This window comes from Dipodomys merriami, unplaced genomic scaffold (assembly GCF_024711535.1).
Source record: "Dipodomys merriami isolate MVZ:Mamm:240054 unplaced genomic scaffold, mDipMer1.0.p SCAF_11, whole genome shotgun sequence".
In the NCBI taxonomy this organism is placed as follows: Eukaryota; Metazoa; Chordata; class Mammalia; order Rodentia; family Heteromyidae; genus Dipodomys; species Dipodomys merriami.
The window spans coordinates 36,708,199-36,732,738 of record NW_027202382.1 but is presented as its reverse complement, the minus strand read 5'-3'; the positions used below and the strand labels follow the sequence as shown (position 1 = coordinate 36,732,738).

The 24,540-nt window shown below is 42.5% G+C and overlaps 2 protein-coding genes across 4 annotated transcripts in view; one reads left to right on the top strand and one right to left on the bottom strand.

Annotated features, from left to right (window-relative positions):
• The window catches only part of Morn5 (MORN repeat containing 5), a 33,311-nt gene extending 24,328 nt beyond the window's left edge, over positions 1-8,983 (bottom strand). For all 3 annotated transcript variants that reach the window (XM_070006198.1, XM_070006209.1, XM_070006218.1), the window contains exons 1-3: positions 8,869-8,983; positions 3,673-3,820; positions 960-1,071 (exon numbers count right to left, since the gene is read on the bottom strand). In XM_070006198.1, the coding sequence (XP_069862299.1) occupies positions 960-1,071; positions 3,673-3,820; positions 8,869-8,915 (307 nt within the window). In that variant the 5' untranslated portion in view covers positions 8,916-8,983. The remainder of the gene's footprint in view (positions 1-959; positions 1,072-3,672; positions 3,821-8,868) is intronic.
• Positions 8,984-9,104: 121 nt separating this feature from the next.
• Positions 9,105-22,993, top strand: Ndufa8 (NADH:ubiquinone oxidoreductase subunit A8). Its single transcript, XM_070012988.1, has 4 exons — positions 9,105-9,271; positions 17,566-17,729; positions 18,356-18,521; positions 22,674-22,993. Exons 1-4 carry the CDS (start codon positions 9,221-9,223, stop codon positions 22,809-22,811), a joined length of 519 nt encoding a protein of 172 aa, XP_069869089.1. The 5' UTR covers positions 9,105-9,220; the 3' UTR covers positions 22,812-22,993.
• Positions 22,994-24,540: the final 1,547 nt, after the last annotated feature.

Genomic DNA, 24,540 nt, shown 5'->3' with positions numbered 1-24,540 from the left:
CAACCTTGCCTGGTCCCAGCAGGTCTACTGAATAAACCTACCCCTTACCTGAATACCATGTGCATGGTGCAGTTCTTACTCGGCTACCTCTTTTTAAAAACCTAACACGTTCCACCCATGCTTCTGTTTCTCTCTCTCTCTCTCTCTCTCTCTCTCTCTCTCTCTCTCTCTCTCTCTCTCTCTCTCTCTCTCTCTCTCTCTCTCTCTCTCTCTCTCTCTCTGTCTGTCTGTCTCTCCCTCCTTCTTCTTCCCACTCCTCTTTCTCAAGTGCCTGTGTATTTTTAGGATTCTAGTCACACAAGCACAGCCATCAAATACTTTGTGCCTGCTACCAGCACTTGATGTAAGTTATCTTACTGATAATGACATTGAGAAGTAGATGGTTTTTGTTTGTTTGTGCTGGCACTGGGGCCTAAACTCAAGGCCTAGGAACTGTCCTTTAGCTTTTTTGCTCAAGGCTGGAGTTCTATTGCTACTTGAGCCACAGTTCTACTTTCAGCTTTTCAGTGATTAATTGGCAATAAGAGTCTTAGAGACTTTCCTACCTTGGCTGGCTTTGAATTGTGATCCTTAGATCTCAGCCTCCTGAGTAGCTAGGATTACAGGTGTGAGCCGCTGGTTAATTTTTTGGGTGTGCCTGGGGCTCGAACTCCAGGCCTTGTGTTCTTGCTTGTTGTTTCTACTCAGCGCTGGTGCTCTATCATTTGTACCACATCTCCATTTCCTCACCCCCTTTTGAAGGGGAGAAACGGAGGTAAATTCCCTTGTCCACAGTTCCCCGGCTAGTACAATGGATCTAAGATGTGGGGACTGGCTTTTCTGTATTCTGTTACATCTGCTCCTTTCCACCTTCTCCTTTGGCTTCCTTCTGTGAGCTCCAGGCACTGATTTGAAACTGCCTTTGGTTTCCTTTCAGTCTAGGTATGAATAAAAGGTGAGGGAGGGGGAGGCCTGGATACCTGAAGGCTTCAAGCCATAGCAGATCTCTGTGTAAAACCTTCGGTCATAACTGTCACAGTAATGCCAGTGTTTGTCGTCGTACTTCAGGCCATCAGCAAAAGTATAATTTCCCTGGAAGACAAGGAACACACCACATTGGTAGAAGCTGAAGCCTTTTTGTCAAGAAGGTCGGCATCAAGAGAAGAGGTAGCTTCTCACTGTTACCTGCTATTGTTGGGACAATTATGGGACCTATCACAATGGCTATGGTTGTGATGACTAGGGAATGGATATAAAAATAAGACTGCTACAGAGCAAGCCAACTCTCTGTGATGTGAACTTGGGTAGACAACCTGCTTACTCTCTTGGTCCTGTTTCCTCATTTGTGCAGTAATGATAAGGGTATTGTGTTTTTAATACAGATGACTAGAATTCAATGAGATGGTACATGTAAAACATTTAGTATACTGTGATGGTGAATTTTATGTGGCAATAAGCCAGGTGCCGGTGGCTCATTCCTCTGATCCTATCTTCTCAGGAGGCTGAGATCTGAGGATTGGGGGTTCAAAGCCAGCTGGGGCAGGAAAGGCCGTGAGACTCTTATCTCCAATAAATCACCAGCAAACTGGAAGTGGTGCTGTGGCTCAAGCAGTAGAGTGCTCGCCTTGAGCGGAAGAGTGCAGGGACAATGCCCAAGCCCAGAGTTCAAGTCCCACAACCGACCAAAAATTTTTTTTTCTTAATGTGGCAACTTAATTGGGCTAAAGGATACCCAGATAGCTGATAAAAAGTATTTCTAAGTGCCTCTGTGAAGGTATTTCAGGAAGAGATTGCTTTTGAATCAGTAGACCGAGTACAGATAAGAACCCTTACCTGTGCAGGTAGGCAGCATCTAATCCCTTAGGGCCTGGATAGGACAAAAGCAGAATGAGGACCACTCTGACTCTGTGCTCTGTGCTTGACCTGGGGCATCTGTTTTCTCCTGCTCTTACCATCAGTGTTCCTGTTTGTTAGACCTTTGGACTTTGACCTGGACTTATACTATTGCCTTCCTTAGTTCTTGGCTTCATGTTTGGTCCAGAACGATATCTGGTCATCCAGCTTACAACTTACTGTGAGAAAACAAATTCTTCTAAATAAAGCTCTATGTGTCTACCTATATCTGATTGGTTCTGTTTCTATGGAGACCAAGCATACACAGACATACACCATTGACATTATTCTTACGCTTTTATTATCAGAGCTAGGAAGGTCAGAGTCATTAACCATGGCTCTTTTGTCCAAACACGTGCGTTCTGCTTTTGCTGCTTTAGTGCTAAAGGGAGTCTCAGGATGTAGGAACTGCATTGGCTTGTGCATCAGGAAACATGGGTGGAAATTCCCACAATACTATTAGTTCACTGTGTGACCTTGGCCAAGTCACATCCCCTTCCTGGGGCTTAGAGTCTCAAAGCCATAAAACCAGAACTGCTTCTTAGCCTTTATTTTTTAGGTCATGGGTCAAGCCCAATACATTCTTAGTGAGATTGAAGAAAGCTATAATCTTTTTCCTAGAGAAAAATCATAATCCCACATAACATAGACTTTTTATGTAAAGTCAGGAGATCTCACTGATCCTTGAATTTTATTCATGGTCTAGAAATTCTAGGATATGAACCTTTGGATTAGATGATTTATAATGATAACAGTAGAGATGGTGGTAGTAACATTTACTGAATGCCTACTATGTGCCAGGAACTTGGCCAAGAGCTCATGTGTAATGCCTTACTTACGGTCAAACCAACTCAGGCTGGTGGGGGGTATGTGTGAATAATACCCCACCCCAAAGTTGCCCATATAGGCTGGAACTGTGATCTATTACCTGCATGGCAAAAGGGACTATGCAGGTACAATTAAGTTAAAGATCCTAGGTTACCTGGGTGTAGCCAGTGCAATCACAAAGGTCCTTATAAGAGGGAGGTTGGAAGTTCTGTGTGAGAGAAGACAAGATGATGAGGAAAACAGGGAGGGAAAATGGTGTGATGCAGGAAGCAGAGATTGGAATGGTGCATGGCCATGGGCCAAGGGACATAGGCAGCTTCTACCACCTGGGAAAAGTGAAGGAAACAGATTCTCCTGGGGAGACTCCACAAGGAACAGAACCTGTGGACCAACCTCCAGTACTGTTAAGATAATAAATTTGTGCTGATTTAAGACTGACTATATTTGTGTGTGTGTGTGTGTGTGTGTGTGTGTGTGTGTGTGTGTAGGGTGCTGCTACTGGGGCTTGAACTCAGTCTTGGTGTTGTCCTTTAAGCTCTTTTGCTTCAGGCTGGCTCTCTACCATTTAAGCAACATCTGTTCTTTCCAGCTATTTGCTGGTTTATTGGAGATAACAGTCTTGGATTTGTCTGTCCAGGCTTGCTTCAAACCAAGATCCCCAGATCCCAGCCTTCTGAGTAGCTAGGATTATAGATGTGAGCTACTGTTACTGAGCAGTTACATTTATGGTTTTAATAGGTAACTAAGACGACTATTGTCTTCAGTTTATAGATGAGAAGTATGAGTCTTGGAGAACTCGAGTCAAGATTAGATAGCAAGTTGCATAACAGGATTTGAACTCCTGGCATCTCCAGGGCTGTTCCTAATCCTAGAATCCTAGGAGATCAAGATATGGGTAACAAGAGCCAGTGGAAGGAAGGGATGCAGGGCTCCAGGGCAGTGATTCTCCCCTCTGTAGCCCCAGCTGATCACCTTTAAAGACAATCCTTTTTCCCAGGTGGAATCATATCGGCTCCCATTGGGAAAGTACAGGGTTCCTTTGCCATGGAACATGCCATCCTTCATTTCCCCAACATATCTCGTTTCTGTAGGGAGAATGTATTCAGCTTTGCCCTCCATTCTGCAACAACATAGAGAAAGCTCTGAGTCAGGAACGACAGTTGGAAGGGTAGTAAGCTCAAACTTCATTCTCATCGCCCCAGATGGTTCTGTCCCAGAAGTGTTCTGGCTAAAAACAAAATTGGTGTTTTGTTTCCCTCAAAAGCTCAAAAATGTTGTCCAAGAGGGGGTCATAAGGCAGTGTTTGGTTTTGTTTTTCCTTTCCTCTCTCTCCTCTTCCTCTCTCCTTCCTTCCTCCTCTCGCATTTTTAAAAAATTCATTCAAGATGAAGTATCTCCATTCTAGATTCAAAGCAAGTCAAAAAGAACAAAAGAGATACTTTCTAGTGAAGACATCCCTCCACAATGAGGACATGATTACTAGATCTTGAATATCATTTACTCTCTTATTCTTTCAGCCAGATGATTATACCTTAAACATCATTCATTCCCTTATTAATTTGTTGAGCCAAAATTCAGTGTATCACACACATACATGTGTGCCATGAGCAGGGAAACTGAAATGAAAAAGATTAGATTTCCTGATACTGGGGCCTATAAAAGTCTTTCCATGGCTCTCCACCCTCCCCAGAATTGTGCAGTTTTGAAATCTCTTTGCTGAGGCCTGGTCCATCTATCTCCTCCCCCTCCCATTGCCCCTCCACATACAGCCTTAAAGCTCCTGCTCCTTCCCACAATTCCTATTCTCTCTGCCCGAAAACATTTCTTCAGCTTGCTTACACCCACGGATGCCCTATCTAACTTTCAGGGCACATTTCAAATACCCTCTCCTCCCTGAAATCTGGGAGAAGCCAGCTGGGCTTGTCCTCTGCAGAAGGCCAGCAGCAGGGCCGTATAGAAGGAAATACTGGGGTGGGGTAGCAGAGCCAGACAGGCCTGGATTCTAATCCTTGCTCTGCTAAATGTTAGCTAGAAGACTTTGGGAAGGTCATGTGATTATTCTGAGCCTTACTTTTCTTTCCCATCGGTAAAACAGGATACTACCATCTATCACACAGAATTGCTAGAGGGAGGGGAAGACGCAGGCAAAGTCACCTGGAGCACAATGTCTGCCACCTACAGGTCATCAATCTCCCTTTATCTGCTGTGTTTGTAGGTCTCCTTTGATACCTTGTGCTTCACAACAGAATTATCTAGACCCCAATTGTGCAACTCGTCCAGAGAAATATAACCTTGAGGTCAGAAAGATCTCATACTTGTGTGTGCAGGACCTGGGGCTTAAACTCCGGGCTTGGGTACTGTCCCTGAGTTTGTTTGTTCGTTTGTTTTCCCCTCAAAGTTAGTGTTCTATCATTTGAGCACAGCTCCACTTACAGCTTTGGTGATTGATTGGCTATAAGTGTATGTGTAGGGGGAGCAAGGATTTGGAGGTGTGGCTCAAGTCCTAAGGGCCAGCCAATGAGTGAAAGCAAGCCTCAGATACCAAGTTTGAGTCCTGGTCTCAGACCAAAAAAAAAAAAAAAAAAGTGTCTCATAGACTTTCCTGCTAGGCTGGCTTCAAACTGCAATCCTCAGTTCTCAGCCTCCTCCTGTATACAAAGGATTACAAAATTGAGCCACCAGTGCCCAGCTCCTATAATTATCTTTTAATTATTTTTATATTATTCATGTTATAGGAAAATTATGTCTAGTTAAAAACAACTTTATTGAAGTATAATTGACATGCAAACAATACAGATATTTAAAATGTAATGTTGGGTAAGTTTTAACATATACCTGAAAACCATCATCACATCGAGATGATTAATATATCTTCTGCCTCAAATATATCTGTTACTTCCTGTTATCTGTAATCCTTCTTGTCTTTCTTCACTCCACCTCCTACCCCAGGTAACCACTGATTAGCTAGAATTTTCTAGACCACTGTATAAACTGTGTCATATAGGATGTACTCCTTCTTGTCTGCCTTCTTTCATTCAACTCTATTCTTTTAAGATTCACTTATAAGCTGGGTACTGGTGGCTCACATCTGTAATTCTAGCTACTCAGGAGGCTGAGATTTGAGCATCACAGTTCAAAGCCATCCCAGGAAGGAAAGTGTGTGAGATTCTTAATTGCTACCAAAAAGCCAGAAGTGGAGCTGTGGCTCAAAATGGTAGAGTACAAGTCTAGAGCCCAAAAGCTCAGGGACAGAGCCTCAGACCCTGAATTCAAGCCCTAGAACTGGAAAAAAATCACTTATACTCTTGCTGTATTTACCAATAATTCACTTAAAAAACTTGTTGTGCATGATTCCAGCCAATGGATGTACCACAATTTGTTTATTCATTTACCTACTAATACATGTTTGGATTGTTTCTAGTTCTCAGTTATACAAAGAATGTTGCTATGAGCATTCACATACATGCCTTTTTATGAATATACCTTCATTTATATTGGGCTAATATCTATTTGTGGAAAGGCTGTTTAACTTTTTAAGAAATTGCTAAACTTTTCCAAAGCAATTTTATCATTTTACATTCTTACCAGCAGTGATGAATCTAATTAAATGTCAACTTCCTTCTATACAGACAAGCTACTCCATTTTCTAAAAGGAAAAAAATTATAGTGGTACTGATGTTTTCTAAAGTTACAATGGTACCAAAACTCCCCAAAAAAAACAAGTTCTTGGGAACAAAAGCCATGGCAATGATTAAGGAATAAACAGTTAAATAAATGTGTAGAGGACTTCTCTCTCTGTCTCTATTTCTCTCATCTGTCTTTCTCATACATAGGCTACTGAAATCTAGATTCTTACAGTTGTGTGCTCTCCTCTCTTGACAAAACTCAACCATTCTTAATCTGTAGGACAATGTGAAGAGAAATAATGTAATCTGAATATAGAATTGGATTTAAATTTTGATTCTATTACTTCTACCTATGTGTTTAGTAATGGTGGGCAGGTCATTTTGCTTAATTTCAGGCCTTTATTTGTAAGATTAGCCTGAACTACTCATAGTAGTTGGAGCTAATAACATTTCCCTTATAAGGTTGTTTAAGGATTAGCGATTGTATTCCATAAATACTAATAGTTTCTCTACAAATCTTTCCCCTATCACTGGCCAGACCTTCTACATTCGAACTATAAATACCTTGGAATTACACTAACCTGTGAGTACAGAGCATGGATTCCAAGATGAGCGTGCATTACATTCCCAACCAGTACTTATTTGATGATCTACTTCTCCTGACTCGGCTTTAGCTTCTCCAACAATAAAACAGACTTCACTTTGTTCATTTAGTGTTGTTATTAAAGAAGAACAGCCACCTATGTGTTTCTTTCTGTCTATCTATCTATCTTTTTCTTCTTTTGTCTCTGTGTCTTTCTTTTGAGACAGAGTTTAACTACGGAGCCAGGCTCACCTCAAACTCATGATCCTCCTCCCTTAGCCTCCCAATTGCTGTGCCATCATATCCATCTGACCCCTGCTCTCTTCCACAGCACCAACCACAATGAATTGCAGTTACCTATGTTATGCCCACTTGCCCCGTTTTATTTGAATGGGTTGTTTTTTTTTGGAGGCAGAGACAATAACCCGGGTCAAGTCCAAGGTCTGATATAGTTGGAGGCCAATCAGTATTTGTTGAATAGCTTTTACTATTAGTCTATCAGAATGATTTGTGTGCATAATTGCAATAATCCATAGATTATGAACTCTTGTGAGAAGACTACACACATTTGTTAGAGTTCTGTGCCCACAAGGTCTGTATCTGTGGATTCAACCAATCATGACTGAAAACTACAGGACTCCCTTAGTCTGGAGGGACTGGTTCTGGGATTTGCACATACTCAAATCCCTGATATAAAATGATAGTATTTGCATTCTTATGTACTTGGTCCTGGATTATTTATAATAACCTAACAGAATGTCAATGGTACATAAGTACTTGTTACATTGTATTGTTTAGGGGCCATAATGACCAAATGAAACCTGTGTATGTTAAGTAAAGAATCAATTCCTCCCTCCAACTATTTTCCATTTCCTATGTGTAATTGTCAACAGGGAAGGTAATCTGCCTGGGTCCTGGCACCAGTCCTCAGTAGATTCTGGGGGACATCTGTATATTGGACCCAGATTGCCAATCACTCTTCCTCAATCTGAATATTTGTTATAGCCTTTTTAGTGATGTGACAGCATCTTCTCATTTGTTTGTTAATGTAACCTCAACTACAATATATATAACAGTAGATTTCTGATATTGTTAGTAATTTTTTTGGTGCTGGGACTGGGGCTTGAACTCAGGGACTTACATTCTTGCTTGGCTTTTTCACTCAAGGCTAGTGCTCTACCACTTGAGCCATACCATCCCTTCTGGCATTTTGCTGATTAATTGGAGATAAGTCTCTTGGATTCGCATGCCCCGGGCTGGCTTTAAACTAGTATCCAGGAAGTGGCGCTGTGGCTCAAGCGGTAGAGCGCTTGCCTTGAGCTGAAGAGCTGAGGGACAGTGCCCAAGCCCAGAGTTCAAGCCCCACGACCGACCAAAAACAAAAAAAGGCAACAGAAAATAAACTAGTATCCACAGAATGTGACCTCCTGAGTAGCTAGGAATACAGGCTTGAGTCTTGGGGCTCAGCTCATAAAACTGGCAGATGGCTCCAAGAGGTTTTGGTTTGTTTTTTTTGTTTTGTTTTGTTTTGTTTTGCCTTGTTCATTTATCTGTCTTTGGGAGGGTAAGAAAGGCACAGAAATGGAGGGGCAAAGGGTGAACAAATGCAGCAATGGCACACACTAGACACTATGGAAAATGAATTACAGAACTTGTGGTGGGGATGGGAGGGAAAAACTGGGAGAGAAGGAGGAAAGGGGTGACACTGTCCAAAATGAAATGTACTCTTTACCTCACTTATAAAGTACCCCTCTGTACATTACCTTTATAATAATAATAAAATAAAAAACCTAGCAGATGGCAAACACAAACACACCCATACATGGAATGAATGAATCTAGCTTTGCTTCTAATTGAGCAAGTTACCCGTGCCACTTTGTGCAAGTACCGGGTATAAAGTCACAGAGGCAAAAACGGCACCCAGTTATTCCAGACACCGTGAGCTAAAGAAGCCCTTACCTCCCGTCTACATACTCCCCGATATACTGGCTCCCGGTGTACTGCATAGCGCCGGCTTCTAGCCTTTCGGACCCCCAATATCGGTGGATACCGCCTCACTATGACAACCGGCAGGGTTGGGCGGGGCCTATGAGAAGCCACGCCCCCGCGGGGGGGGGGGACGCAGAACTTCCAGGTGTCGCGCACGCTCTGTCGTCACTGCGGCTGAGAAAAGCTGTGCGCCTGCGTGCCGCTGGCTGCGCATGCGTAGTTGGTGTGTGTGGGCCAGCCCGGCGGGGCAAAGGGGAGTTCAAGGAGACGCGGGGGGCGACGCGGCTGTGGGCGCTCGGTCAGGGCAGAGGCTACCGCCGTCATGCCGGGAATAGTGGAGCTGCCCACTTTGGATGAGCTGAAAGTGGATGAGGTGAGGTTCGTCAGGAGGACCGGCGAGCGGGACGCGGGGTTGCAGCTTCCTAGGCTTGGGCCCAGCGTGCATAGTTCTGCGGACCCCCGGCCTGCGTCCCCCTCCCGCTCCCCTTCACACGTCGACCCCCGATGGTCCCCTAAACTGTGCCGGTAATCTCCCCAGTCCTAATTCCACTGTCCAAGCCACCTGCTTCTGCGAATAACGATGAGGATGATGATTTTTAATTTTAAGTATCAACCGTTTAATTTCTGTCGCTGAAACCTCTGTGTGAGGTGATTGTCCCGCCCCAGGTGCTCGTCTTGTCGGTGGACAGCAGTTAGGGAGCCTCTGGAAAACGCGATGGGTCTAGAACTTGCAAACAGCTTGGGTGCTTGTCAGCTGGATGCGTTTACAGCATTCATTTACCCAAGAGATACTTGCATAGTTGTGTTGAATACGCAGAAAATGAGACGAAATCCCTGCTTCCATCGAGTTTATAATATAATAGGGGGATGCAGGTAGCCGAAATACAGTGTAGTTAGTGCTCAGGAAAACGAAGTAAAGACAGATGATTGACTATATCGCTAGTATGATCGAGCCATTTCTAAAGGCAGACCAGCGGGCCGGACAGGATGCTGATCATTATTGGGAGCCCATCATCAATTCATCAAATCCTTCTAGCAAGGATATCGTTCATCTTTCCATGTTGTAGAGCAAAAACAGGCCCCAAGAGTCCAAGTGATTTGCCAAGGTCACATAGCTTAATGGATGGTAGAGTTAGAACACGAATCCCTGTCTGCTTTTAAAGTATTGTAATAAAGGCAAAAGCTCAATAGCCAAGAAGTCTTGGTGGAGATTTCGTAGAATCTTGTGTGTTTAACAAGCCAAATGCTGTTTGTTGTGACCCTAATGTTGGTGGTGGCACTAGGCCTGAAGAGATACTTTGGGCTGAAGTAGGACTTGGAAGTAACTTTCACAAGACCAGACCAAGCAGTTTAGACTTTATCCTGTAAGTGAGGTGGTAGGGGAGAAATGGAAGATATTAGAACGAAAGACTTGAGGCAGGAGTGGGTAGGAGGGCAAAAATAATACTTTACCAGGCATTATGTTGAATGTTTTACTTGCATTGCTTTGCTTTATTTTGTCCTAAATGCCTATGAGACAATCATCTATTATTTTTCTCAGATCAAGAAAGTATTAGGAACTTAGAAATGTGACATTTGCTTAAGATGGCAAGAGAGATGCTGCCATAGAACCAGTAGCTCTTTCTTTTCTCTTCTTTCATGTGTATAGGTCTTGTGACCTAGCATTAATTTGTTTTCATAGCAGAGTAAAATAAGAATTGTCATTTAGGAGCCAAGCTTTAGTGGCTTAGACCTATAATCCTTGTTATTCAGGAGACTGAGGTCTGAGAAATGTTATCTGAAGCCAGCCCAAGCAGACAAACCCACACCACTCTCATCTCTACTTAGCCAGCAAAAAGCTGGGAGTGGAAGCCTGGCTCAAGTCAGTAGTGAGTGAAAAAGCTGAGCTAGAGCTCGAGGCCCAGAGTTCAAGCAAAAAAAAAAAAAATCATGTAGGAAGTGAAGCATAGATTGAAGAGGGACAAGGAGTGTAAATTATGAAGACTGGTTTCAGTGGCTGTTAAATAATTGGGTTGGATTGTAGCTCAGTGACAAAATATTTGCCTAGCAAGTGCAGCATCCTGGGGATCGATCCCCAATATCAAGAAAAGACAAAAAAAAAATTGAGAAAGATATCCTAATGTGCTTACAGAGAGGAAAGAACAAATATGTGTGTCTGGAATTAATTGGACTCAGCAACGGATTAATAATGATGGCAGTAAAGCTTGAAGAATCTGGTCAGATTTGCAACCTAACATTGGACTGATGAAGGCATAAGAAAGAGGAGGTGGTTAAACTCCTCATAGACCTCATTGACAAGGCATTACATTACATTCCCATAGAAAACATATTCAGATGCTTTGGGCTCAATATTCCTTTGACATTTTTGCAATTTTGAGTAAAAAATATGTATTATATATAGTATGTATTATATATGTATGTGTGTATTATATTATAATCATGTACAATATAGTTATATGCAACATATAATTACATATATAATTTTTAAAATTGTTTTGGTGCCAGTCTTGGGATCCTGGGACTTGAACTCTGGGCCTAGACACTGTCTATGAGCTTTTATTTTGCTCAAGGCTAGCACTCTACCACTTGAGCACAGCTCCAGTTCTGGCCTTTTTTTTTTTTCCCCCTGCTTAATTGGAGGTGAACCACAATCCTCAGATCTCGTACTCCTGAGTAGCTAGATAGCAGGGTATGAGCCACCAACACCCAGAAAGTATACTTTTAAATAGTTAATGTTGATGCACTTTTTTTTTTTGCCAGTCTTGGGGCTTGAACTCAGTGCCTGTGTGCTGTCCCTGAGCTGCTTTGTGCTTAAGGCTAGCCCTCTACCACTTGAGCCACACAGCTCCCATACCAGCTTGTAGTTGATTGGAGATAAAGAATCTTTCAGACTTTCTTCCACAGGTTGGCTTCGAAGCATGATCCTCAGAGCTCAGCCTTCTGAGGCATGGGCAACCAGCACCCGGCTTGATGATACACTTTTGGGGGGGGGGAGGGGTCAGTTGAGGGGCTTGAACTCTGGGCCTGGGCACTGTCCCTTAGCTCTTCAGCTCAACGCAAGTGCTCTACCACTTGAGCCACAGCGCCACTTCTGGTTTTCTAGTGGTTTATTGGAGATGAGAATCTCACTGACTTTCCTGCCCTGGCTGGCTTTGAACCCTGATCCTCAGATCTCAGCCTCCTGAGTAGCTAAGATTTCAGGCGTGAGCCACCGGCGCCTAGCCGATGATACCCTTTTTATTCATTATTTGTGTGTGTGTGTGTATGCATGTATGCATATATGCATGTATATGTATCCTGGGGCTTGAACATAGGGCCTGGATGCTGTCCTGGAGCTCTTTTGCTTAAGACTAACACTCTCACTTAAGCCACAACTCCACTTCTGCCTTTTTTTTGGGGGGGGGCAGCTAATTGGAGATAAGAATCTTGTGGACTTTCTGCCCAGTCTGGCTTAAGAGTTGTATGGATTTTCCTGCTCAGTCTGGCTTTGAATCAAAATCCTCAGGTATCATCCTCCTGTACTCAGGAGGCTAGAATTATAGGCATGAACCACCAATGCACAACCTATTTTTAATTTTTTTTGGAGTTTTTTTGAAAATTTTATTTTTTTAATTTATTTTTCTGTCTGTCGTGGGGCCTGAACTTTGGGCCTGGGCGCTGTCCCTCAGCTCTTCAGCTCAAGGCTAGTGCTTCTACCACTTGAGCCACGGCATCACTTCCGGCTTTTTTCTGCTTATGTGTTGCTGAGGAATCGAACCCAGGGCCTTGTGCATGCAAGGCAAGCACTCTACCACTGAGCCACCTTCCCAGCCCCATGTTGTTGTTGTTGTTGTTTTTAATGCAGCAATTTATTTGATCCTCATAGCAGTTCTATAAAATAAGCGATATGCCCCATTTCACATCTATTAAAGAAAACATAATGCATAGTATAAGTACTATAAGAAGAGGTGCAAACATGGTTTAAGGAAGCAAGAACAGCACTACAAGATTGGAAGACTGTATATTATGACTTTCTCTGCCTTACTTTGCACACCTGCAGACTCTAATCCTCCTGCACAGGGTGGCTATGTGAGTCTAAATGAGGAAGGATATTGAAATTATGTGTTCTTGAGACAAAGGGAGCTGGATGAATTCAAGAGAGTATTCATGGCTAGCAGCTGTGAAAGAATGTCATTGCTCTTGGAATTTATCAGTTTTGTTGAAGCAGGTAATGGGACATGGTGACATCCCAAGTTCTTTTGCTATCACAATAATGTTGATGTCATGGATAGAGGTTGAACTGGGAGGTCACTGATTCTGGGTTCTGGTCTCTAGATGATCAGCTTGTCATCTCACTCATTCATCACTTAGGAAATAGGTCTGATGGATGGCTGTCATCCGTCCTTTATTTCCTTGTGAAGGATGGCGTTTTGCCTGTTTAACAGCACAGGTATTTTATACCTTTATTTTGATAGGACCTCCATGTTTGTAAGGAAGCAAAGCAAATAATACTGTAGGCTTCTTTTTGAATATGATTGCCATGGGCAAATGAGTAATTAAATCAATCACTGAAGGATATTTTAATGCATTTGGAAATGAAGTAAACAGCTAACCTATTTTTTAAAATAGTTTTAAAAAAACAAATATGAAGCAAGGCATAGTATGGTGCATACCTGCAATCTCATTATTAGGGAAGCTGTAAATTCCAGACCAGCCTAGGCTACATTGGCAAGACCCTGTCTCACAAAACCAAAGACAAAGTTTTGAGTATTTGCTTTGATGTGCCCAGCTGTGTATAGGTAATAAAATAGGCAAAAATGTCTATCAAACTTTAATACAAAAGTTTACAGATTTCAGTGTGAATTTGTTAAATTGTTATGACAAGTTTCACTTTGATAGGATATGTAATTTTAGTAGGCATATCCATAACTTTTGTCTCCTCTTTCTATAACATGTAGATGTTCTACTTGCATTTACCTTGATAGTGACTTAATCTAACTATAAAGTGCATAAAAATAAAACTATAGGGCTGGGAAGGTGGCTCAGTGGTAGAGCGCTTGCCTTGCATGCATGAGGCCCTGGGTTCGATTCCTCAGCACCACATAAGCAGAAAAAAAAATAAGCCGGAAGTGGCACTGTGGCTCAAGTGGTAGAGTGCTAGCCTTGAGCTGAAGAGCTGAGGGACAGTGCCCAGGCCCAGAGTTCAGGCCCCACGATCGGACCAAAAAATAAATAAATAAAATAAAACTATAGAAGTTTCTTACATTAAAATTTTTAATTTTGGGCTAGTAATGTGGCTCAGTGATAGAGTGCTTGCATAGCATGCATGAAGCCCCAGGTTCTATTCTTTAGTACCACATAAACAGAAAAGGCTGGAAGTGATTCTGTGGCTCAAGTGGTAAAGTGCTAGCCTTGAGCAAAAGAAGCTTAGGGACAATGCCCAGACCCTGAGTTCAAGCTCCATGACTGGCAAGAATAAATAAATAAATAAATAAATTTCTTAATTTTGCAAATCAAACTCAGTAGTGGATTAAAATATAATATACTAAGACACACTAGATTTTATTCTAGTGTGAATGAGTCTGGTTTTAGAAAATATGTTAATGCTCTTCATTACCTTTATATGTTAATAAAAACATAATCAAAAAAATATTAGTCTTTTTAAATCTAAATCAATTAGAATTAGAAATCAACTCCTTCAACAAGAATAGCCAAACAACTATATCCCAGATACCAACAGTATGTATCATGCCAAACTGCTTCTTAGTTTAAGCAGGGGAAAAATTGCCTATTTGCTTGGGAACCTGAGGAAGGAAGGTCTTGCGTTAGAGATAAATCTTAGCTATATAGTGAATTCCAGGCTACCCGGGCTGCATAGTGAGATCTTGCACCCAAAAACAACTGAAAACAGACAAAAACCAACCAAAAGCTGACTGCTTTCATTGTTATTCACCTTTACTGTTCCAGAGGGTTTAGCCAATGCAATAAGTTAGGAAAAGAGAATAAGATGGAAAAAAGGAGATAATATTTTTTTTAAAAACCCAAGTTGTTATAAATTGTAGTTATTATCTGATAATGCCCTTGGTTTTATATCAGAATTAGTAAGAGTTCAGTTAGATAGCTAGAGAGAATATACAGTGTTCAAACAATACACAGTTTCAAAATCCAGTAGAAAAAAATAACCTTTTTAGATACTACCAATAATGTTAAAGTGCTAAGGAATAAACAAGAAATATACAAGATCTCTATATATGAAGGAAACTGTTATTTTTAGCTAGGGAGCAAGAATGTCTTCAATATTGATAGAGAAATACTATTTTTTAGATGAAAAGGTATAGTCCAAATATTCTTACCGTCTTTGTAAAAATTCTATCTTCATTGCCTGACAAAGAGAGAAGGTGCTTATCAGCTACTTGTGCTAGTCATTATTTTGAGTACTTGATGTATCCCAATAAACATTACATTTAATTGTGCCTTCATTTAGGGAGAATTGGTGCCTTTGCAGTGTTGAGTCTCTTATTATAAAGAAAATCCCTGCCCTCTTGAAGGTTACATTCTAGGGAGTGTGTGACCCCTGCTTCTAGCTTAATTAAGATAACTAAGAAAATGTTCTCTGACAGTTTAAAAAAAATATATATATATATATATATATGGTTGAGCATTCTCAATACATAATCAGAGACACAAATCCAAAACTCTGCATGCCAACATGATTCCACAATTAGAAAATTTCATACCTGACCTTATGTGACAGGTTACAGTCAAAACACAATGCATTAAAAATATTGTATATAGCTGGGCTCATGCCTGAAATCCTAGCTACTCATGAGACTGAGATCTGAGGATTGCAGTTTGAAGCCAGCCCCGGCAGGAAAGTACATGAGACTTCTCCAGTTACATAAAAAGCCAGAAGTGGTGCTGTGGCTTAAGTGATAGAGTGCTAACCTTGAGCCAAAAGGAGCCCAGGGACAATGACCAGGCCCCAGGACCGGGGGGGGGGGGGGGGGGGGGGTAGGGATACTGTATGTGCTAGGCACCAGTGGCTCACGCCCATAATCCTAGCTACTCAGGAGGCTGAGATCTAAGGATGGTTTTTCAAAGCTGGGCAGGAAAGTTCCTTAGACTCTTATCTCCAGTTAACTACCAAAAAAACTGAAGTGAAGTTATGATTCAAATGGTAGAGCACCAGCCTTGAGGTAAAAAAAAAGCTCAAGGACAGAGCCCAGGCCCTGAGTTCAAGTCCTAGGACTGGCTCTCCACACCCCCTGCCCTTGCCAAAAATACTGTATAAAGTTATCTTCAGGCTATGTGCAAGGTAAATTTTGTGTTTAGACTTGTGTCTCAAGATAGCTGATTATGTATATGCAAATATTTCAAAACTAAAATACCTTTTGTCCCAGCATTTCAAGGGCAGATGCTCAACCTGTATTCTGGAAGTGCACACCCTTCCCCCATATAATAAATTTGAACACAGATTCCAAAACGTGGGTATTTATCTGAGAGAATAGCCAAGATGATTATGAAAGGGAAGAATGAGAAAAGATTCTAGATGAGAAAAAACTGTGTTAGGTTACAGTGATTAACTGGAACATTGTGGCAGTGACCTAAAAGATAGTACAGATAAGAGGCAAGTAGGACCTTAGCTGCCCCAACTATTGGGTAGATGCACTGGTGGTGGCTCACGCCTGTAATCTTAGCTATTCAGGAGGCTGAGATCTGAGGATCACAGTTCAAAGTCAGCCAGGGCAGGAAAGTCCATGAGACTCTTATCTCCAATAAACCAGAAAACCAGAAATGGCGCCATGGCTCAAGCGGTAGAGCGCTCGCCTTGAGCACAGGGATAGCACCCAAGCCCAGAGTTCAAGCCCCAGGACTGACCAGAAAAAAAAAAAAAAATCGTCCTAGCCGGGCACTAGTGGTGTGTCACACCTGTAATCCTAGCTACTCAGGAGGCTGAGATCTGAGGTTTGTGGTTTTGAAGCCTGCATGCGCAGGAAAGTCTGTGAGACTCTTATTTCCAATAAATTAATCAGAAAAAGCCAGAAGTGGTGCTGTGGTTCAAGTGGTAGAGTGCTAGCCTTGAGCACAAAGAGACTCAGGGACAGTGCCCAGGTCCAAAGTTCAAGCCCCAAGACTGGCAAAGAAAAAAAGAAAAAAGAAACAAAATGTCCTAGACTACAACTGAGGGAGGTTGCCATGGTTGCCATCTGCTCTGAGTTATGCTTTTTAAAAAAGTACAGATTCTAGTATTTTATTAATTTCCTGGTAAAGACACTCTTTCTAACTGAACAGAATTTCTTAGTCCTCTGGGACTTTCCTGTATCTTTATACTGTTCATTTTATTCCTAAAGTGTAAGCTTAGCCAAGTTCCCCAGAGTTGTTTCCTCCTCCTGGATCCCAGAAGTCTCCAAACTCGTAAGCTAGATTCTAGTAGGACTACCGTCTCTTCATCTTGAAAATAGAATGGTTATGTCAACTTAGATTGCTGTAAAGGTAAAGAGAACAGTACATGTGATAGAGCTTGTATCTAAAGCAATTGTAAAGAATGATTATGTGATCCCATATACTTTTCTCAGTGAACTCAGAATAAGGCGATCTTTGTGGTGGTGTGCTTTGACCAGCCCAAGGTGACACTGAGGAAGTGGTGCTCTGGCTCAGTCTGCGGTCTTTCTCTCATGTCTTTCCCAGGTGAAGCTCAGCTCTGGTGTGCTTAAAGCCGCAGCCCACCACTATGGGGCTCAGTGTGATAAACCCAACAAGGAGTTCATGCTCTGTCGCTGGGAAGAGAAGGATCCTAGGAGGTGTCTCGAGGAAGGCAAGCTGGTCAACAAATGTGCTCTGAACTTCTTTAGGTAAACACCTTTTGGTATCAAACCCTGTGTGGTTGAAAGATTGGGGTATTCACAAGTGCATAAGTGAACATTCATCTAATTGAAATAAATCGAAGGGGTAATTTTATTAGGAAGTAGGAAGGTTTTGAAGTCAGACCAGTTGCTAATCCGTAAAGCAACGTCGTCGTACGTGCAGTAGTGCATTACTGTGAAACTTTTGAAAAGCTACCAAAAACATCTTAGCCCAGTGCTGTTGGCAGCCATTCATTCAGATTGCTACTGATTTACAACACCTCTTTGTAATGGAGAGAAGTGTTGAGCAGGCCTTTAGTTTGGCCATTGTGCGACCAGCACACCTGGGGCTCCTCACAGCACGACCAGCTCTGCCTGAGCTTCCTTCTCTTTGTTTGTTCAGCTGGTCCTCTTGAGGGTTGGATATGAAGAAAAGAATAAATAGGTGCCAGGTGAGTTCTCTTGAGTAAAATGCGCAATCCCGTCTCTTTGTGGCATAAAGTAGGTTTGCAACTTGAAGGGTCTTGAAGTTGCCTTGTGAGGTAGTGGTGATCACTCCTATACTTATCAGAAAGCAAGACTGTGTATTTGGTTATCTAGGCCAGCTGCCCCTAACCCCTAGCCCTTCTTTCCAGGCAGATAAAGCGTCATTGTGCGGAGCCTTTTACAGAATATTGGACTTGCGTCGATTATTCCAGACTGCAGTCACTTCGTTACTGTCGCAAACAGCAGGCAAAGTTTGATGAGTGTGTGCTGGAGAAACTGGGCTGGGTGCGGCCTGACCTGGGAGAGCTGTCCAAGGTAAGAGACTTCTATGGGGGCCTGGTTGACCCAGGGGGAGGGGCAAAGACTGGAGGTGCAGAAGGGGTCTCTGAGAAAAGGCAAGATGAGAGAAGTCAGCTTTGCAATACTGATTGATTATTGAGTGGTTATCCACAAGGCAGAGGGAGGATTTTTAATGAAAATATTCCTTAAAATAGGCACCGTAGCATGGGCAGATTTGTTTTTGGTTAATTCTCAAATTATCTAGAAGGAGTGGAGGGGGTTAAACAAAACATTAGTGAAGCACTATTGGGTCACCTCCTTGAGTAGGATTCCCTGGGGAAACCGGACCATGGTTGTACCAGGTGTTTAGGAGCATATCTAAAATTTAGAAAGGATGCAGTGGTAGCTACAAGGAGTGTTTCTCTCCTCTTTCTCCTACATTACTTAATGGGTCCTGACTCCACCACCTGTTGAAACAGAACTAGAAGCCTGGATGTCTTTATTTCTCTCTACTCTTTTTTTTTTTTATACTACATTGGTCATTAGTGTGTTAGCATTTTCTGGAATGCTTTTTAATTCTCTCACTGGCTCCACCGATGTTACTTATTGTGAAGGAGTCCCTAACTGCAGCTGCATGCATGTCTGGGAGTGGAGGGTGGGTGGATTTGATCCCTACACATCCCATTCATTCTTGGAAATAGAATTTAGGGACAAAACTACATCTCTGGGACTCCCTTTAGATCCCTCTCTAGACGGAGACTCTAGCTACTTTCTTTCACAGCTGTCTTTTCACCTTCAAATACACTTACTCTGTTTATCTAAAAAAAAACAAAACCCACAAATGACATTCACTATAGGATAATCTCTGTGGAAAATAAATCATACATCTCTCTCTTTCCTTTTAAAACTCCAGGAAGGACTCCCATTGCAGTAAGCTAAATCGCCCTTGCTGTGTCACAGCATTCAGGCCTTTAGTGATCCATCCTGTCCCCTCTGCTTCATCCCAAGTGTCCTTCAGTCCTGAGACAGCACAGGTGGCAGGGTGTGGAGGCTGAAAATAAGGTTTGAGTGAACACAGATTTGAATCAATTCCACTGCATAATTGCTATGGCATCTTGAGCCAATAGTATAAGATTTATTTTCTTTGAGAATTATTTAAGGGAGCTTGTATGTCCCTTGCATAGTACCAGGGCAACAAGTCAAACCTTAGTTAGAGTACTCTTTTCTTTATATATAGCATCCACAAACAGTTTGCTCAGAAGCTTAGGGTCCTACGTAACAGACTACCTCAGCCTTCATTTATTAATGTATTTATTGCTAGATCTGACAATTACTTTTACTTCAGATAATGTCTGTTGCTATGCTGAACCAGCTTATTTTAAGTAGTGGGAATTAGCTTTTCTCATTTCTGCCATATGACAAGAGAATTACAAGTCATACAGTTGACAAAACATGTTATTCTTGAGCCTTTGTATTGATATTTTTAAACCCTGAAAAATAAAAAAGTTATCATAGTTATAACTTCCAAAATTATATTTATTTCTCCTTCCTCCCTTCCTTCCTTCCATCTTTTCTTCCTTCCTTCCTTCCTTCCTTCCTTCTTTCCTTCTTTCCTTCCTTCCCCTCCCTTTTGGTGCTTGCAATTGGGCTTGAACTCACCGCCCCATGCTGTTGCTCAGTTTTTAGCCCCCTACTTCAATTTAGTATCCAAGCCCCTTCTAGAAAGTTAGTCAGCTGAGGGGAGCCTTACTTCATTCACTTTTGCATTCTATTTCTATAGATTACCCTTCCCTCCAACATTCCTTGGTGAACTTATGCTTACTCTTCTGATGTTGGCTCGATGTCACATCTTTCCCTAAAGTTTCTGACCCTCCCGGGTGGGAGGTTGTGGAGTTTGAACTCTGGGCCTGGGCGCTGTCCCTCAGCTCTTCAGCTCAAGGCTCGAGCTCTACTACTTGAGCCACAGCGCCACTTCTGGTTTTCTGAGTGGTTTATTGGAGATAAGAGTCTCATGGAGTTTCCTGCCCGAGCTGGCTTTGAACCCTGATCCTCAGATCTCAGCCTCCTGAGTAGCTAGGATTACAGGCATGAGCCACAAGCGCCCAGCTATAATCCCATCATTTTTATACTATTAAAAAATCTTAAGGAATAGATAATATCCATCCTAATATACATAAGGATGTATCTTATGTGTATTTTCCAGCTTCATCCCATTGATTCTTTAAGCTATTCAGAGTCCCCTTTTGCAAATAGGGAGTTGAATGTTAAGCAGACTGCTCCAGGTGGTTTAGTAGTTGGTTTGACCACATGTTTCTTACCATTTTGGGGGTGGTGCAGAAGAGGAAGTTGGTTTATTGTTCTTAATAATTTGTTCTCCTTAAATATTTCAGGTTTGAGAAACATTTTTATCTTCTTCCTCTTTTTTTTTTTTTCTTTGCTGATTCTGGGGCTTGAACTTAGGGCCTGGGTGCTGACTCTTTTGCCCAAGGTAGCATTCTGCCAGTTGAGCCACAATTCCACTTCCAGCTTTTTGGTTAGTTTATTGGAGATCAGAGTCTCACAGACTTTCCTGCCCAGAATGGCTTTGAACCACGATTCTCAGGAGGCTGAGATCTGAGGCATAAGCCACTAGTACCTGGCAATATCATCAATTCTTTTTCTTTCAAGAGGCAAACGATTATTTTACATTTTATTAAAAAAATTAATATATTTTTATTTTCTTTATGTAGTTGTACAAAGGAATTGCCATTCGACAGAGCAGTTTATGAATACTGTGCCTCTTGATGAGCATCATCATCCCCTTTAACATTCTTACCACCCATCCTATACCCCACTCCTTCCCTCACTGTCTTAATTTTTAGGTGATGTATTTAATTTTTTGCCATTTAACAAAGTAATTTATGTATGTGATGCACCTTGATCTGTTTCATCAGTAAGTGGAGGATGTGGGCATGGATGCTAAGTAAGTGCTCTACCATTTCAACTCATCCCCCAGCTCTTCAGTGGCTAAAAAGAGTTTCCAATACCAGCTAGGGGCATTTGGCATTCCAGGCAGGAAGGAACAAAGCAAACAAACAGCAGACTGCTCTAGACTTGGATACTAGTTTCATTCAGATCTAATTCTGCTATTACTGAGTATCTTTGTCTTAGGTATGAATCCTTCTGTCTGGCCCCTCACCTGCAAAGTCACTTATGGTGGTTATATGGTAGTTACAGTAATTATGGTCGAATACCTGAAAGTTTTGATCTCAAAAGTTGTGGTCAGGTGATGTGAGGTGACTTAAGAGTTTACACCACTAAAGTAACAATCAGAAGGTGGTTGATAACTGGGCCCTCTTTTCTGGTTCTGTTTCCTTGCCTTTAAAGTAAAAATTTGAGATTTTGGCCATCAGAGGTTTCAGTATTTCATCATCTCTCTTGGTCTGCTGGCTCAGCTTTCTGGTTCTGGTCTTGTCTTTTTACAGTCTATTTTCCCATTTTCCAGTCTACAGATATGATTGGTTACTTTCCTGCCTTGGTAGTCCGTATCACCCTCTGGTTAACATCCTGGTACTTTTGCCCATTGTTTCTTGCCCTTTGTCTTCAGTACTGGGTCAGGCTTTCCATGGCTTTAGTGTCATAGTTCTGCTACTAGTGAAGTAGCCTTGGTGACCCTCTGCAGATGTGAGGAGGGTGAAACACTGCGTTGGACAGCATTAATTTAAGAGCATGGTTAACTGCTGCACCTCCCCACTCCTCCCACAGCCTTTTACTTTGGCCATGTTAGAGACATGTCGTTGTCATCCTGTGTACCCCTTGTTCACTCCCAGTGTCTTCCTCTCTAATTTTCCTGGCTCCTTCCTGCACTTCCTTCAAGATTGAAGCCAAGTGTTACCTCTTAGAAAATAGTCCAGGCCTCCCACCTCCAGCGTGGATGAGGTGTGCTGCAGAGTCCTCTCCTTTCCTACGTAGTTTATGTCTCAGTTATAATCACTAGGTACTGGGTCAGGGAAGAATCTCCCTCACTGGACAGTGTGCCCCAGTCTTGCCTTTCACCACATGGAAGGTCAAGGACAGTTAAGGATAACTGAGTCTAAATGTAAGTTGGGGTTTTGAAGTCAGAGCAGAGATACCAGGGGTCTCACTGACAGTCACAGACTGCTCCAGCCTCACTCTGAACTTTGCCTCTTCCTTCTTCACCCTTTCCAGGTCACCAAAGTGGAAACAGATCGACCTTTACCGGAGAATCCCTATCACTCAAGAGCAAGACCGGAGCCCAACCCTGAGATAGAAGGGGATCTGAAGCCTGCCAAACAGGGCAGCCGCCTTTATTTCTGGAGCCTGTAAGGCTGCCTCCGGGGCCCATACTCAGTCATGCATCCAGACAGCGCTGATGGAGACACCCCTGGAGCTTGCATCACCCGATAGCGCCTTCTTTCCTGGATCACAAACATTAACAAAAAAGTTAATTTATGTGACTTGGCAGAAATTCTATACAATTTCCTGTCCATTAAAATTTTTAAAGGAAACAGTTGTATTTTATTATGTTTTATATAACCTTGTGACCTTTAAAGATGACTTCCCTTTGCTTTTTCAATTCTTGTGGTCCTGCCCGTTGCTCATGCTTTGCACTGGTGTGGCAGGGGAGCCACAGAGGAATGGCTGGTTACCTCCAGCAACTCCTCTGGGTACAACCATGTCCATACATTCTGGAGACTCTTGCTTCATATTCAACATTTCAAGCAAATCGTTTCCCTACAGGTCATTCCAGGGGACCATGCAGGATAGATGTAAAAAGCCTTGTGAGCTTTGTGACCCAGGGCAGGGGAGGGGCTCCTGGCTGGGTCTGATGGAGTCTTGCTCAGTTTCTTAAAGAACCTAACTTCCACCATTTCCCCTTGATAGCCCATCCACTGGCATTATAACCCAGATGTTTTTCCTGATAGACAAGGGAGGTGGAGGCTGAGCTCCCAGCTCCAAAGGCAGGAAGTGGGGAGGTCTGAGTGTCAGTTCCAACCTTGGGTGTGTTCCTTAACCTCTTGTGAGAGGTTGCGTTTGAGGACAAACTAAAGAGTACATGCTTATCTACCTCCTGCGCAGGTTAGAGCCACAAGTGTTTATAAAGCTGTTTGGTTCAAAGCACTGAGCCTCCAGCCCCCTCCAATTCTCTTTCCACTACTAGGCTATTTCCTCTCCATCTGACTGGGTTGCTCTACACCTTCTGGTTGTAACTTAGCATCATACAGTGCTCTTCATGAGCCATCTTGACTCCCTGGGTTTTGGTTTCTCATTTGCTGGGCTATAAAAAGTAAAGGGAGATTAAGTCTTTCATATGGCTATCCTAGATTCTCTAGGTGGGGAGACTGGAAAGCATTAGGTAGAGGAGGTACAGGGTTCATTGTACAAAGTATTTGAGGGCAGTTGTTTAAGGAGAAGCTGTGTGTGATCTGCCGTACCCCTTCCCCACCTCCTGCCGACCCCACAGTTGGAAGCATTGTGGGTGAAACTCCACTTTTTCTGCCAAAATTCTTGCCAGATGTCTTTGCCTTAAATTCTCCAACTTTTTTAGGCTATTGCAGTTAAAAAAAAAAAACAACAACTGAAGTACAGCCCTTTAACTGTTGGGTAGCCAAGTTCTTAATCAAGTTTCCTCTGGTGAAGAAAGTATGAGCAGGGCTATAGATTGGCATGTATGGGATCCATCAACCTACCTGTTACTTCCCAGGTTCTTTCTGTGAAGGAAGCTGGGTTTTATGTAAACAACACTCATTGACCTCTTTGCCTTGAGCAAAGTGTTTGTGTCAACTCCTTCCATGCCAGACCCCTTTGAATGTTACACCCTTTTATGTCAAACCCGTTGCAGGGATGAAGGAACTGAGGCATTGGGAGAGAGTAAGGGACTCCAGCTTCTAGAGAGAAGTGGTAGAAAGAAGATTGTAGTGAATTGTCCGGCTTAATGGCCATGTTGTCCTTCAAAACCACCAGTGGTGGCCCTCGGCCTTGGCAGCTCGTTTGAATCACCTGGGTACCTTTAAATACTGATGTCAATCCCACCCCTGGTGGGTCTGACCTTATT